Source organism: Callorhinchus milii, unplaced genomic scaffold, assembly GCF_018977255.1.
Source record: "Callorhinchus milii isolate IMCB2004 unplaced genomic scaffold, IMCB_Cmil_1.0 Scaffold21, whole genome shotgun sequence".
Lineage (NCBI taxonomy): Eukaryota > Metazoa > Chordata > Chondrichthyes > Chimaeriformes > Callorhinchidae > Callorhinchus > Callorhinchus milii.
In genome coordinates this window covers 9,723,947-9,739,185 of record NW_024704762.1, presented here as the reverse complement: position 1 = coordinate 9,739,185, position 15,239 = coordinate 9,723,947, and the positions used below count along the sequence as shown (strand labels likewise).

General features: G+C 47.5%; 1 protein-coding gene and 1 long non-coding RNA gene across 2 annotated transcripts; both read left to right on the top strand.

Annotated features, from left to right (window-relative positions):
- The first annotated feature begins 118 nt into the window (after positions 1–118).
- LOC121850539 lies at positions 119–4,934 on the top strand. The gene is made up of 4 exons (XR_006085645.1): positions 119–166; positions 1,717–1,804; positions 3,411–3,648; positions 3,931–4,934. It is a non-coding gene; the product is annotated as an uncharacterized LOC121850539 (long non-coding RNA).
- A 1,761-nt stretch (positions 4,935–6,695) lies between these two features.
- On the top strand, positions 6,696–12,686 carry LOC103182071 (mesoderm induction early response protein 2). Its single transcript, XM_042342735.1, has 11 exons — positions 6,696–6,817; positions 7,232–7,366; positions 7,786–7,909; positions 8,208–8,326; positions 8,637–8,709; positions 8,968–9,119; positions 9,647–9,728; positions 10,359–10,453; positions 10,715–10,842; positions 11,319–11,452; positions 11,807–12,686. The coding sequence occupies exons 1-11, from the start codon at positions 6,704–6,706 to the stop codon at positions 12,238–12,240; spliced, it is 1,590 nt and encodes a 529-aa protein (XP_042198669.1). The 5' UTR covers positions 6,696–6,703; the 3' UTR covers positions 12,241–12,686.
- Positions 12,687–15,239: the final 2,553 nt, after the last annotated feature.

Genomic DNA, 15,239 nt, shown 5'->3' with positions numbered 1-15,239 from the left:
TGGTGGTGAGTGTGTGGTGGTGGGGGGGGGAGGGTGTGAACACACTGTCACATGTACACGCGGTGTGTGGAGTGTGCGCGGTCCCTTTAAATGCGCAGCAGCCAATCAGCGCGGCCCCGGAGCGGCACATCCGGGCCCCGGGCTCGGGGAGGACAACATGGCGGAGGTGAGGCGGGAACGGCGGCGGCGGCGGCGATGCTCGCTCCCGGCGGCTTCTCACGCACGCGCGCGGGTCACCGGGGGGGGGGGGGGCTGGTGTCGGTGCGGCGGCGGCGGCGGGAGCGGGAGAGACGGGTTCGCGCGGTGGGGGGGGCCGGGCTCCCCCGGTGACCACTGCCGCCGCCGCCGCACCGCGCATGCGCGCAGCCGCCACTTGTTGGTGAACTTCGTCACATGATCACTCGCCTGTCCGTCACTTCTCGGACGCGCCTCCAACCCCTCCCCCGACCACGCCCCCTACCGACCACGCCCCCTACCAGCCACGCCCCCTACCAGCCACGCCCCCTACCAGCCACGCCTCCTGTCAGCCACACCCCCTGTCAGTCACACCCCCTGTCAGCCACACCTGTCAGTCACACTTGTCAGCCACACCCCCTGTCAGCCACACCTCCCTTAGCCACACCTCCCTTAGCCACACCCCCTGTCTGCCACACCTGTCAGCCACATCCCCTGTCAGTCACACCCTCCTGTCAGTCACCCCTGTCAGCCACACCCCCTTCAGCCACACCCCCTGTCAGCCACACCTCCCTTAGCTGCACCTCCCTTAGCCACACCCCCTGTCAGTCACACCCTCCCTTAGCTGCACCTCCCTTAGCCACACCCCCTGTCAGCCACACCTCCCTTAGCTGCACCTCCTTTAGCCACACCTCCCTTAGCCACACCCCCTGTCAGTCACACCCTCCTGTCAGCCACACCCCCTGTCAGCCACACCCCCTTTAGCCACACCCCCTGTCAGCCACACCCTCCTGTCAGTCACCCCTGTCAGTCACACTCACTGTCAGACCCCCCACCACCGACGCCCGCCTGACAGACACTCCGTCTGATAGGACTCGACCCCCCCCCAATAAACCAGTTCCCGGCCATCATAAGAGAGGGCACCGTAACTGGAAGCTTTGCGTTAAATCCGAATACTTGGGAGTAAAGATCACTCAGAAACTTGAACTCCTTTCGGTATCCGACTGCTTATACTGATCGGGAAATTAATTAACCTCGAGCCCCAGTCTACAGCTACAGCTGTCGCTGAATCTTGAAGGCGTTCAAGATGCGATTCGTTTCCTTTCGAATGTGATGAGGTTGAAGTCTGTGGCAGGTTTTATTAATAAACGTGAGCAATAGGACCTGCCTAAAAACACAGAAGTTCTAGCTCGTCCTGGCCACGCACACGGGTTTGTTTCAATAGAGGGGACCAAGTTAATGAATAATCGGGCCGAACATCCTTGTGCTTTCAATAAAGATGACCAAGGAAGGCTGAATTACAACAACTTGCAATGTACGGCGCCTCGGAGCACTTCACAGAGCCTGACGCCGAGCGGGGTGGGGGAGTGGCGGGGTGGGGGCGACCGGAAGCACGGTCGAAGAGGAAGGTCTTCAGTCATGATCCAGAGCCAAGCCTGGTCAGATGACAACCAGACAAGAGGAGGAACGCTGTGCCATGGGGGGTAAGGCCTTGTAAAATCGAAAGCTAATACTTTTTCTGCTTTGCTTTTTTCCTCTTAGGCTTCTGTCGGTAGGCAGAACCCACGTGTGGTGCTGTATCGAACGCAGAATTTATGTTCCTTAGAAAACGGGCTTCAGTCTGAAGGAGGTACAGTACTCTACTAAGTTGAGAACCGTTGTGGCATCATGGCTATTGAAGTTTTACTTGTGTCTCTCATCACGTCTTGCAGTTCAATGACATCCAGACACGGAGCTATCTCATGTACAGAGGCTTTCATGCATCCTTTGCTTTTAAGCATGAATCTCCGTAACTAAGAAAGTATTTACTAACTGATGGTTGAATGTAAGATTCATTATTGAGCTTTTAATGTAAATTATTCGTCCAATATCAGTTACAAGAGGAAACAAATGTACCTCCCTCTTAACCCGATGGACCACATTGCAGGACACTCCTTAAGATTGCACCCAGCTTGGGACCTTACCTTTTGTTGTTGTTGTTGTGCCTGTTGATTTCTCTACGGTGGTCATGTGATTGGAAAGCTATATTTCCACGCCACCATTATCTATAACAATGCTATTAATTGATTCCTGTACAAACCAGCAAATATCTGTGGTTATTAACAAGCTGATTAATCTCCAGTGGCCGTTTGAGACAGGTCGATGGTTTGGTCTTTGTTGTTTTATGCCTTGGTGTTCAGTATGCATGTTCTCTAATGCTGTGGAAGGCTAGGTTGCCAATTAACTTAAAGCATACACTTGCTTAGTATTTGTCTCTGTTGTTCAATTCGAGCCTAATGAAAGCCAAGAAGCCACACTTTGCTCGTGGTTAAGTGCCTAATTGATTGTTTCCTGCGCCTTGGACCAAATAAGTCAAATGTTTAATGTACATAACTACCTCCTAAAGTCCCAGCACAATATTAATCACATGGCAGTGTAAGACTTTAGAAAAATAAATTGTTGGAAGCTTTTTGACAAGCGTTCTGAGACGCCGTCCAGCGCTATATAAATCCAAGTTGTTGTTGTTGTTGACAAGGGGTGTCAGTTAGGTAGACATCTTGGTGTTGATCAGAAAATGGCAGATCGGATAAATGCATTCTTCCTCAGTCGTCACAACTGAAGACTGTGGACAAATTCATTCCTCCGGAACTCTGGAACACTCTCCGTCTATCTCTCTGTCTCGCTCCTTCCTTCCCCACCTTCAGACCGCGCTTCCCCTTCGACCGTGCCTACGATCACCTCCTCCCCGGCTCTGCGTTGTGCTCCGCCACTGTAAAGCGCTCTGGGACGCTGCCCTGTGTGAGGGGCGCTGTATAAATACAAATTGTTGCTGTTATTGTTGTTGTTCTTCTGGATCGTGGCTCTGGAACCTACAAGGTGTTGCAAAGAAACTTGAAAGAAATCAGGAGGGAAATCCTGCGGGTATATTGAGGTCCACCGGACAGTTGAGCAATAAAAAAAATACTTTTACTTATTTAAACCCGGGAGGGAATGCATCAAATTCAGCTGGAAAACCTCGTTAGCTTGCTGCTGTCGGTCAATGGTACCTCATGAAAGTTGGTTGGGATCAAGTGAGGGAACATGAGGCACTCCACTAAAATATTGTGAATGTTCGCTGGCAGCAGTAAAGGATGCCGAATCAAGGCAGAAGACATTCACATGTGTGTGTATTGAAGCAGAACTGTTTTAGTGAAATACAGAGGTTCCTTGTTCTGTTTTGTTTTTTTGCACAAAAAAATCCACGATGCCAATGACAGGATGGTGAAAATCGGCGTGGATTACAAGGAAGAAAGTGACCGAAGGTTTCAAGAATGGCGGAACGTGATAGGAAATTAATTGCTAACGTCAAAGAAAAGCAAAGCCAAAAAAACTTGATTGAATCATACTACACAGGCCCTGAGGGGGAAGGTTCAAGGAACAATGGTCCAAATGATTGGGAAACCTTTCAAGCTACTTCACGAATGAGAAATACCTCCGCCAAGTCTTGCCAGTCTGGTGAGTGTTCAAAAACAAACTGCACCACGTGATATCTGTGAATTGTAAAGAGAGCTTGCACTGTACGTCACATTGGCCTTGGTCAGATTGCTAATAGACAGTTTGTAACGTCATTGAGAGTCACATCAATTGAAAGTCATTGATTGTCCACATTCCCCCGATGCTCCTGAACCACATAAAGGATTTTGTGCTGCTGGAATCTACAACAATACTTTTGCATTTTCAGAGTACAATATATGCAATTGAGTCATTAATGAAACAATGTCTTTCGTGTCTCCACAGATTCAGCCATTCAACTCATCTTCACCTAACTCTGCCGCAACCGTACCCTAACCATGGAGGTCATGTTGAGACCAGGTTGTTCTCACAGTGGAAGGAGGACCCTCCACCTGTCACTGTGCCCTCCACACAGCCATAGCTGGGACATACCCTACTAACTGGAAGGTCTGTACCAACAGATCAGGAAACGCATCGACCGAGCAGTTAACCGTCATTGACATTCCCAAGACTAACCCAGAGCCTTTTGAGGGATGCCATTGACAGTGTCGTGAAAGTGTGCGGGAACTCCCAGGTGTATATTGACGTAGTTACATTGCAGTGAGGATAGGGAGAGTTAGCAGAGTAAGGTTGACAAACCGCTCACCCACCATCCTTCCCTCCTGTGTGTTGTTAATCAGAAGCTGGTCAAGTCTACCCAAAGCCGCCTCACACTGCTCCAACGTGGCCTATTGATGATCTTAGGTCTTTCCCGCAGGTCGTTCAGTAAACCTCCCATAAGTCGTATCATCGGGATCAGATATTTAATATGACTCGTGCAATGCCTGAGTTATGTCAAACTTGCATAGACTATAAACTCTTGAATGGGACGTGAACAGACAGTTGTACGACTTGGGCGGTCATACGATTTATACAGATCAGACTTATGCGAGTTTTACTGTATGTTGTGCGTAGGACAAAGTGGCAATGAACTGTCCTTCGACCATGCTTAACAGGAATGTGCACGCATAACAAGATTATTCCATTCACTTCAATGTATTATTGCGGCAGATATTGATACAGGTCAGACCGAGCTTACGTTGCTAGGGCACTGCGGACGTTGCCAGAGCAAACGTGTAACGATAAACACCTGATAACTTGTCAACCCTGGCATAACTGCTCACGACCGCTTGAGTAATTACGCTGTCAATATCCCATTTATTTATGCATTAATACATACGCCTAACTCGACACTCCCATCTAACTCATCACTGAGCCCTTTCTGTTTGGAGTGACAAGTTATCAGGAGTTTACTGTATACATATATATAATTAAAATCACCCTTGTATTTTTATATACAGCTCCAGTTGTCGTCAAAAATAGACTGATGTGCATTTGACTATAGAATGAGATTTTTATTTACCTGTAATGTTTTCCAGGTTGAAGTAAACAATGTTGATTTTCTACTTTGTGTCTCCGGTCTCATCTTTTTCTCTCCTCCCTCCCACTCCCCCCCCCCCCCCCCCCCCGCGCCCCCTTCTCCACTACCCCATTCAATTTTACATTGGAGGAGCCCATTCAGCCCCTCGAGCCTGTTCCGCCATTCTATCAGATCATGGCTGATCTTTACCTCAACTTCAATAACTCACCCCTTGCCCCGTATCCCTTGATACAAAAATATTGCGTATGCGGCTCACGGATATTTCTCAAATAGGGCATCCGGCCCTCAGCAGCCACAAAGTTGGACGCCCCCCAAACATCATTTGAGGAGATCGCAACAACCTGTTAAAGCAGTCCGGCAGCTAATCAATAAAGTGTCCAGACTCTCGGTGAGGCTCTGTCACCCTTCCCTATCATTAACTGCAGATAGATATACTGAGTGAAAACTCTGCAATAGTAATCAAGTGCCTTATCACGTCCTCGAGACGTCTCAAAGCGCTTTACAGAACATCCTGTAAAGTGTAGTGACTGTGTATCTTGTGGGCAAAACGCGGCAGGCAATTAATTCCGTGACCAGATTATTATTTATTTATTGGAAGGGATTATTACCCCCAGAAAGCGATCCAACAATCGGAAAAAGTAGTAATCACGAAGTAATGTGCTGGGATTTGACAGAAGCGCACTGTTTTTTGTGGGCCATTTGGATTAAAAGCATTGGAATAGTTCTTGTTCTGAAGCCAGATAGGAGATAATTGTGATTGAGGCATTACAACAGGCTTCTAATTGGTTTCCACAAGCGTTAATATGCTTGCCAGCGGGGATACTGGTCTGGCTAATTCCTTCTCAAGGCGGGAATGATGCTCGCAGTCTTCTGTTGTTTTCGTTGTCGGAGGAAGATATGTGTGTGATCATGTATTTGTTTTGAATTTCAGCAGCTATTTGTATTGCTCCCATAGGCACCAAACAGAGATGTGGGAATTACCTATGTGTATTTATTTTCTCTCTCTCTCTCTCTTTGGGAAATCGGTCGATCTTATGAGACTGGAGTCCTCATAGAGCTATAATAATAATAATAATCCTTCTGTTGGATACAGTGCCTTATCATGTCGTTGAGTTGTGTCAAAGCGCTTCACAGAATATATTTGTAAAGCGAACTGACTGTGTATTTTGTGGGTGAATTGGGTCTGCCTGTTTCGCGCAGTCGTGGATTGAGTGCGACCGCATTTTTTTTTGAAGGGATTATTACCCCCTGGGAAGCGATCTGCCAATCGTCTAACAACCGGGTTCCTACTTACTGCTGGATAAACAGAGGCGTGTGTGTGTGTGAGTGAGTGTGTGTGGAGTAAGGAAGTTTTCGCCCTGCCTGGGAATCGAACCTGGGTCCTCTCGCTCGCGAGGCGAGTGTCCTAACCGCTGCGCTACGGGACTCGGCACGCCTCCTAGTAGTTGTGTAAAATCCTAGAAGGGTAGTTGAGCAACATGTCAGATTCTGTGCAAAGGCAATGATGGCTGTTGTCTTTCAGTCGGTTAACTTTGTCAGCCTGTGCGTGCCATCCCTCAGGTTGTATTAACATGCGCAAAAAGAAAAAAAAATGCGGTTCAAACTTGTGTCGGTTCTTTTTATCTTCCAGCTGTCTCGATGGGCTCAGCGGACCACAGATACAATTTGGCCGAAATCCTGTCTCACGATTACAGCCCCCGACGAGAGGTGGAGAGCCCCGAGTCACATAAATCATTTGAAGATCTAGAAAGGGTAAATTCATCATTGTAACTGTTTCAAACTCGAAAGATTCTCGCAGGATCTCGAGGTATCAGCCCAAATCACAACCTTGAGCCGTAATAATAATAATGATAATAATACTACTATTAATAATAATCCTTGCAGTTGATGTAGCGACTTGTCACGTCTTCGAGACGTCTCAAAGCGCTTCACAGGATACACTGCAAAGTGTAGCGACTGTATATTTTGTGGGCGAAACGCGGCAGACAATTGCGCACAGCAGTTGTGGATCGAGTGACCACATTACCATTATTAAACCTGGACCCAGGTGGAATGTCGACCACTGTGTCTTCATAGAAGTACCAGTGCCTGCTGTTGTTGGTTAAGAAACAGTCGGGGAGGGAGACAAATTATAACTGACCGTAATTTGCTTTGATTCCCGTGAAGGACAGTGATATGCCTCTGGAAGAACTTCTGGCACTTTATGGCTACGAGGCATCCGATCCCATCTCCGAGCACGAGAGCGAGGGCAGCTCACCCAGCGAGCTAGCCGACAACTTGCCTGATATGACGCTGGATAAAGTAAGCCTTTCTGGTCTTAATAATAATAATAATAATAATAGTAATCCTTGCATTTGATGCAGCGCCTTAACATGTTGCTGAGACGTCTCAAAGCGCTTCACAGAATATACTGTGAAGTGTAGTGACTGTATATTTTGTGGGAGAAATTTTAATCTGTATGGTTTTTTTAAAAAAAAATCACTTCAATATCAACAAGTTGTTCGCCACTTGCACATTTTTTTCTCGAAGAGCATTTGGAAAACCAAGATTGAGAGTTAAAAAGAGCCTCGGGACGTTCTCCCGGCGTGAGAGACCCTGTACAAATCTAACTTGTTGGTGTTATTGAGCCTCACAAGGTTTCAAAATATTTTTGTTCTTGTATCTGAACTCATGGCATTGTTAGTGGAGATTCGAGTTCTTGTCCTCCTGTTTGCCGACAGGAACAAATAGCTAAAGATCTTCTTTCTGGAGAAGAGGAGGAAGAGACGCAGTCTTCAGCTGATGACCTGACACCATCTGTCACCTCCCACGATGCCTCCGACCTCTTTCGCCACCCACTCAGATGTGAGTTATATAGATCAGGAATTACCCCTCATAGAAATTTACAGCACAGGAATAGTCCATTTGGCTTGTGCTATTACCTCAAACATCCATCAACTCATCATCATAATAATAATAATCCTTGCATTTGATGTAGCGCCTTATCACGTCTTCGCGACATCTCAAAGGGCTTCAGAATATACTGTAAGATTACACAAAACTGTGTGTTTTGTGGGCGAAACGTTGCAGAAGCAAAATCCTCTTAGTCTAAAATCTCTGTAATTATTTATAGGCTACTTTATTCCTCTCCCCCTTCTCGTAGCTAACTCTATCGGAGATGATAAGGAACTGTCTTTGTCAGAGGAGGAGGAGGAGGATGAGGAAGATGAGGACGAGGACACTGAAGAAGATGACTCCATTCTGGCTAATGACTGTAAAAAGGTGAGTGTGTATCTGAGGGCCAGGCCCCACCTTTACTCTGCGCTGCCCAGAAGTTTGCCTTTGATATTCTGGTTTCCGTTCTGCGTTCCCCTGAAGCCGCGGCGGGTGACAACCTTTGCGACCGGCCAACAAAATCAAGTTCCTCGATTGGGTAACTCTTGATTCACGCCACGAATCAAAAGAGACATTTGACCAATAAAAAAACCCTGTGAACGCACTACCGATCGAACGAACGCGGACTTACCCAGACTTACCTGGCTGATGACGGCTGCAGGAGCAGGAGCTGTGCTCACCTTGCGATCCCTTTCAGGAAATTATGATCGGACCTCAGTATCAAGCCCCGATCCCACCACTTCTCAGCAGATACAGACACAACGAGAAAGGTAATAATAATAATAATAATCCTTGCGTTTGATTTAGAGTCTTATCACGTCTTCGCGACGTCTATTTACGCGGTTGTCCAGTTTTCTGCCGCAGTCGCTGCTGCTTTTTTTATGACAGTTTTACGCAGTTTTTATGACACAGAGAACCGAAACCGCCCTACAGTGAACCCTATTGTAAACTCTCTTCCCGACTCTGAGCCTGGTTGCATTTTTCATGAACGTCTCCCTGACTCGCGTGTCCTTTTTCCGCGCTCGTAGTTTACGACAATGACGACCAGTTGCTTTGGGACCCTTACGTTCTGCCAGAGAAACAGGTCGAAGAGTTTCTGCACAAAGCGCTGAAGCGAATGAGAGAGGAGAAAACCCACGAGAGTTTGCTGGAAGGAGCGCTCGTGAAAAACAGTGAACAGGTAGGTGACAGGCAAAGTGTACAATACACTGCCATTTGCATGTACCCAGATTACTCCGCAATCGCGCATAAAATGCTTACAGTTTTCCAACACAAACGGTGATAGTTTCAGCAACATGCCTTGTGTTGAAAGGGTTTCAAATCCCTGCTTCCATGAATAGTAGTCGCAACAACAATAATAATTCCTGCATTTGCCTTATCACGTCATTTAAACATCTCAAAGCGCTTCACAGTATATAGTGTAAAGTGGATTCACTGTGTGTTGTGGGTGAAACGTGGCAATATTTCGTTATGGTGTACAAATATGTCGTGCCACATTTCATGCCATAAATGGAATCCCATCCCTTAATGCTTCAAGTCAATAGGTAATGTCTTAGCGTATGCCTAATCCCTGCCTTTGAAATATTAGTTATTTTAATTAACGATGAATTCATTCGTGAGTTTTCCTGAACTTGGTATTTCGAAACGAGAGCTCGATCTACTCAGCACAGATTGTGCCACAGTCACAGCGTATGTTTAACTCCTCAGGCCTTGTACGAGCTGGTGAAGTGCAACTTTAATGTGGAGGAAGCCCTCAGAAGACTAAGGTTTAACGTAAAAGTGGTCCGACGTAAGCAACCGTTCCATCTCGGGGTCTGGTCTCCTCTCTATCTCCGCTCTTTAAACGTGAAAGGGCAGGCGGGGAAGTTTCCATGTGTCAGTGGCATATATACATACGTACGTATGTGGACCTCTCAGTCTGACTTAGATACCCTTAAGCACAGCAACTGGATTCCAAACGTGTCAGATTCCCTGATTGCCCCCACACCCCACCCCCCAAAAAAAAGTTTGCAATTTGCAACAGGTTAGAGGGATTTAGAAACTATCACTTCTGATGTAAATTGATGCTTGGTTGGCCCTTATTCCCCTGAATAATTTCTCCTTTAATAAGTTAAAATTCCCCTCTCTGCGCCTGCAAAGTCATGCGACTTATTCAACAACAGCAATAAACTTGCATTTATCCAGCGCCCCCTCAGGCAGGGCAGCGTCCCAGAGTGCTTGACAGTGGCAGAGCACGACACCGAGCCGGGGGGGTGGGGGTAGGGGAGGTGACTAGGTTGAAGAGGGAAGATCTTCAGGCGTGATCTGAAGATGGGGAAGGAAGGGGGGGCAAGGCAGAGGAGGGATAGAGGAAGAGTGTTCCAGGTGACAACATCACACACGACCTCTCTCTCTCTCCCTTTGTTTTCTGTGCGTGCAGAAGAGCTGTGTGCCTGGAGCGAAGACGAATGCAGAAACTTTGAGCACGGGCTTCGAGTCCACGGCAAAAACTTTCATCTCATCCAAGCGAACAAGGTAGACAGAGTGCAACCAGTCACACACGGCCATTTGTTTTCTTTTATCCCCCTGCCTCTCCTTCCTCATCAGTTCTCATTGTGGCCAGCGTTTCAGTACAAAGAGTACTAACACTCAGGAGTACCAAGAGGACTAATGCTCAGTGGTGCTAACACCGTGTATATTGCCCCACGTTCCCCCGTGTTCTTAGTTCTCTGATGCAGACGCCGGTTACACACCCTTGCAGTCACAGCCCTGAACGCTGACCTTTCCTGTGTGTAGGTGAGAACGCGATCTGTGGGGGAGTGCGTGGCGTATTATTACGTGTGGAAGAAATCGGAACGCTACAGCTATTTTGCTCAGCAAACCAAATTCGGGAAGAAGAAATATAGCCTTCACCCTGGTGCTTTGTAAGTACAAGTTCAGTACATCTCGCTTTAATTATTTTATTATAGCTGGCACATCCGATTCCCCCAAATATTATTGCTCGTTCACTTTGTGGCTGTTTGTGGGGCATTTGCTGGGCTCAAATTGACAGCCGAGTTCACCTACAGATAAACAGTAACTACACGTTACAGTTAAAACCTTGTGAAAATTGTGCCCCTTTTTTGTCCTTCGTTTGAACATAAGCATTTTGCCGTCGCTCGACAGGTTGTGTCCCAAACTATATACTGTATTGTATCCCCCGATATTATTTTCCAGCAGAAATCGATCTCATTTGTTCTTGACACAAACAGCGTTGAGAGCTCAAGAGAGACGAACATTTCTGTTTTCTTTCTGCGGGTCAACCTGTTGGCTTCCTCGCGTGAATGCTTTCCAAAAGCCCCGCAAACCGCGAGCCCTTCGAAGCTTCCCATTAACTCTTCCTTTCTCTCGTCACGAGAAGGGATGACGGGGACCCTGATTTGGATGGCATCGAGGGCGAGACTTGTGGTCAGGAAGGCGCCAGCTCTCCGCTCATCTCAGCTGCTAGCGGCAGGCGAGGGTCTGAACAAGAGCCACTCGTTTTCCAAAACTCAGGTAAATGCCTCCCTCCCTCCCTCCCTCCCTCTCTGACCTCCTCGCTCCCCAATCCACCACCCGGCACCTCCGCTCGACCGGCCTCCTGCTCGTCCCTCGCGCCCTCCGCCCCACTTGCCCTGGGTGAAAGGTGCAGTATAACTGCGAATTGTTGTTGTGTTTTATTTTTTATTTGTTTTGGTCGCGGTTTTGAAGCCACATTTATTGCCGCTTCCAAATCCCTCTTGTTGGGGGTAGGGGAGAGGTTTGGCTGAGGGCGTTGGGTTACAAATAACATTGTCAACAACAACAACTGCCGCTAATCACAATGGCTGATTTTCTTTTCGCTCTTTTTTTCTTCTTCCTTCGACGCAGAAGAAAACGTCGATGGTGCAGTTTGCGGCATGAGTGCTGGCACACGCATGTTTGAGTACGGCAGCTCTCCGGCGAACAGCCGATCGGGCTCCCACTGTCCGCTCGATCCCACGGCCTCCAGCCGAGACTGCGACCTTGTCTCCTCCTTGAACCAACAAGACTCTGGGTTCTTCCAGCTGGAACTGGACCGGGTCATCCTGGACAGGCCGCAACTGGAAATGACAGCAAAGAAACTGACGATGGATTTCTCTCGGCCCAAAGCCTTCGGCGACAGACTGCCCGGCGAGGATCGCACGTCCCACATCGCTCAGGCCAAAATGTCTGTGGCCGTGACTGACTTTGGGAGCATTGATGTGGGCGACATGAACAGTTTACTGAGCGCTCATTCACTGCACCACACTGCGACTCTTCATTCTGAATCTTTATCTCAGTGAGAAGGGAGCCTCGGAGACCCTGTTATTTATATATATATACATATATATATATTTTTTTTTGCGTTGGAAGTTACTGGGAAACTCAGCGATGTCTTCTATTTATTTAGTCCTTATTTGTTCCTGAAGAAGGGGGAGGCATTTATGGGGGTAACTTCAGATGCTGCCCAAAGAAAGAGGGGAACTTGTCTGTGTTTTTACAGATCAACCTTTGTTTTACTACTACGTTCCGTTTTTTTTTGTACCCGCCGTTCGTAAACCTGCGGACCCTGGATTCATCACGCGATCATCAGGAAGGCACACTCGCTCGCGACTCGCCTACACACACACACTCATCATGAACGGTCTTCTATTTTTATTACATGTGGCGTTGGAATCTCCAGCCCAAAGTCGTTTCCTGTAACCAAATCAGTATTCCTTTCGGAAAAGGGTTTGCACTTTTTTTTGTGTGTTTTTTTTAATCCCTTCCCCTCTTTCCTCCCCCTCCCCCCCCCCCTTCCCCACACACACACCTCCACCCCACCTACACACACACCCCCCCTCTCCCCCAACCTGGAGTGTGACGGATTCTTTGCTAAAGCTTCCTGCCGTGTTGGTGAAGGAAGCTATGTACGTGGGTGAGAAAGACAGACTTTGATGCAGATGTTCCCACTAAAATAAGCTCTTGAGTCTAAGGGAACTCATAGGATATTAACTCTTTGTTAGTCCTCTTGTTTTGGAACTTGGCCACTTAAAATGCTTTGAGCCGGTGCGGAAACCACTGATGTGCTGGGAGGGTTAGGGGAAAGGGTCTATCTTCTCCTGTCTCTGGAACCAGGAAGGTGCCAGCGACTGACTGGACTCTCCCTTTCACCAAAACCTGTTGACATTTTGTACCACTGTGTGATGGTGCTTGTGGTGAGTACTGTCTGTATACGCGGAGCATTTACAAAGCTCACTGGTTATTAACCTCCTGCTGCTAAGTTGGTGCTAGATGGATAGGAAGGAAATAGTTGAATATTTTTTACACACACACACACACATACATACATACATACACACACACACACACACGCACATACAGGGGTTGCTTTAGCACTTATTCTGTAACCCTTTCCCAACTGCCTGCCTAAAGACTGTAACTGAGCCATACAGAACTGCAAGGTTCTACGTCCAATCCTGCACTCTGTGCTGAGTGATCTCAGCCGAAGGAACACATGGGACCTCTGTGCCCTTGGATCATGGGAGGGAATTAGCCAGGGATGAGTTTGTTTGTTTGTTCGTTCTTGCTTCTGGTCATTACTCTCTTGGTTTCCGCACTGGAATAATAATGGTTGTGGGCTGGGAATTCCTGTCGGTGATCTGTGTAGGGGCTTTGACCATCCGTGATTCACAAGGAGAGCGGAAGAGAAAAATCTCGTCTTAGTCAATGTCTTTGCAGAGAATCCTGACCGGATTCTCAGCTCTCAGATCAGATGTGGACAGGACAGGACTGGTGTGGCCAGCCTTGGCATCATTCGCTTTCTAGGCTCACAGGTGACAAAATGGTCCATGGGCAAGGCTGGCATCCAGCAAGCCCTCGCCAGTCCGTATGTCGGCATCTTCTCGGGTGGGGGTAGGGGTGGCTGTGGTTTGCTGGGCTGAAGAGGGGAATCCTTGTTTAAAACCAGTATCTGCCTCTCAAGTGCAATTCCTGTTATAGCTGCTCACTTTCCTGAAATACCCAGCCCGCGTTCCTCCATCGCTTCGCTCCACATTGCTGTCGACCTGTTAAGGATTGTTCTGTATCTCTTTTTTGTTTTTTTTTACGGATATTTATCTCTGCCTCAGTTTGCTGACTTGGCTTCTGACGTGAGCCATTGCCCCGGGCCCTTCCCAAGTGTTGCCTTGTGGACCTGCGTGGCAGGGGTGTGGGGTGTGGTAGGGATTGAGACGTTAAGTTATTCCGTGACCAAAATCTCCTGCCTCACAACAGTGAAACCAGATTTTAGTCGTTTTTATAGCCGGGCACTGAAAGACTCCCCCCACCCCCCCCCCCCATTCACATGTTAATAACTTTCAGTTGTGCCACACCATTGCGCTGTATGTGTGAGTGTGTGTATGAGGATGTTTGTGTGTACTTGAGTATCGAAGACTGCAATGGACAATAGTGCGCACAGCTATAAATCCCCTTTTGTTGTAGATTATAAGGCTATTCTGGCAGTTACTTATTGATGGTTAGGACCCAGTGTCTTCCTTTTCTTTCTTTGTGTGTGTGGGTGTGGGTTGGGTGTGTGTGTGAGTGGGTTGGGTGTGTGTGAGTGGGTGTGTATGTTTGAGTGGGTATAGCTTGGGTGTGTGTGAGTGGGTGTGGGTTGGATGTGTGTTTGAGTGGGTTGGGTGTGTGTGAGTGGGTATATGTTGGGTGTGTGTGTGAGTGGGTGCGTGTAAGTTGGTTGGGTGTGAATGGGTTGTGTGTGAGTGGGTGTGGGTTGGAGTGTGTAGAAGAGGGAGGGTTGTTGTGTACAGACCTGTCACCTGTAGCTCACTCAGTCAGTATAAAGCCTGATACGTTTCACTCCAGTTGCAAAGGAAGGAAATTGCACAAAAACTATTTTTGTGAATTTTTTTTGTAAATATAAGTTATACAAGAACTTACGGTGTTTGTATTAATGTTTATATGTTTATGTGGATTTCTTGGAATGCCGGGATTGTCAGAAAACGAAACACGTGATTGTTCCATTAGGAATCAACCACTGGATTGTCAAATGGTTTATTTTTGTGGTGACTTTTCTTTCGGGAGAAGTTTACGCTACACTTACCCTGTCCCCCATTCCTCTGCCCAGGTGTGTTCAGCTGAACATTTATAAGATGGTTTGCGCCCAGACCTGAACTCGTGTTATTCTCTTTTATACAAAGAACGGTTGGAGACTCTTAAGCATGGCGATGGGTTTCCACGTGTGTCAGATTGACAACCAGCTGACCAAACCAGAATTTATATACAGAGCAGCCTTCTCGGTATTTTATACTTAACCCTGGGATAA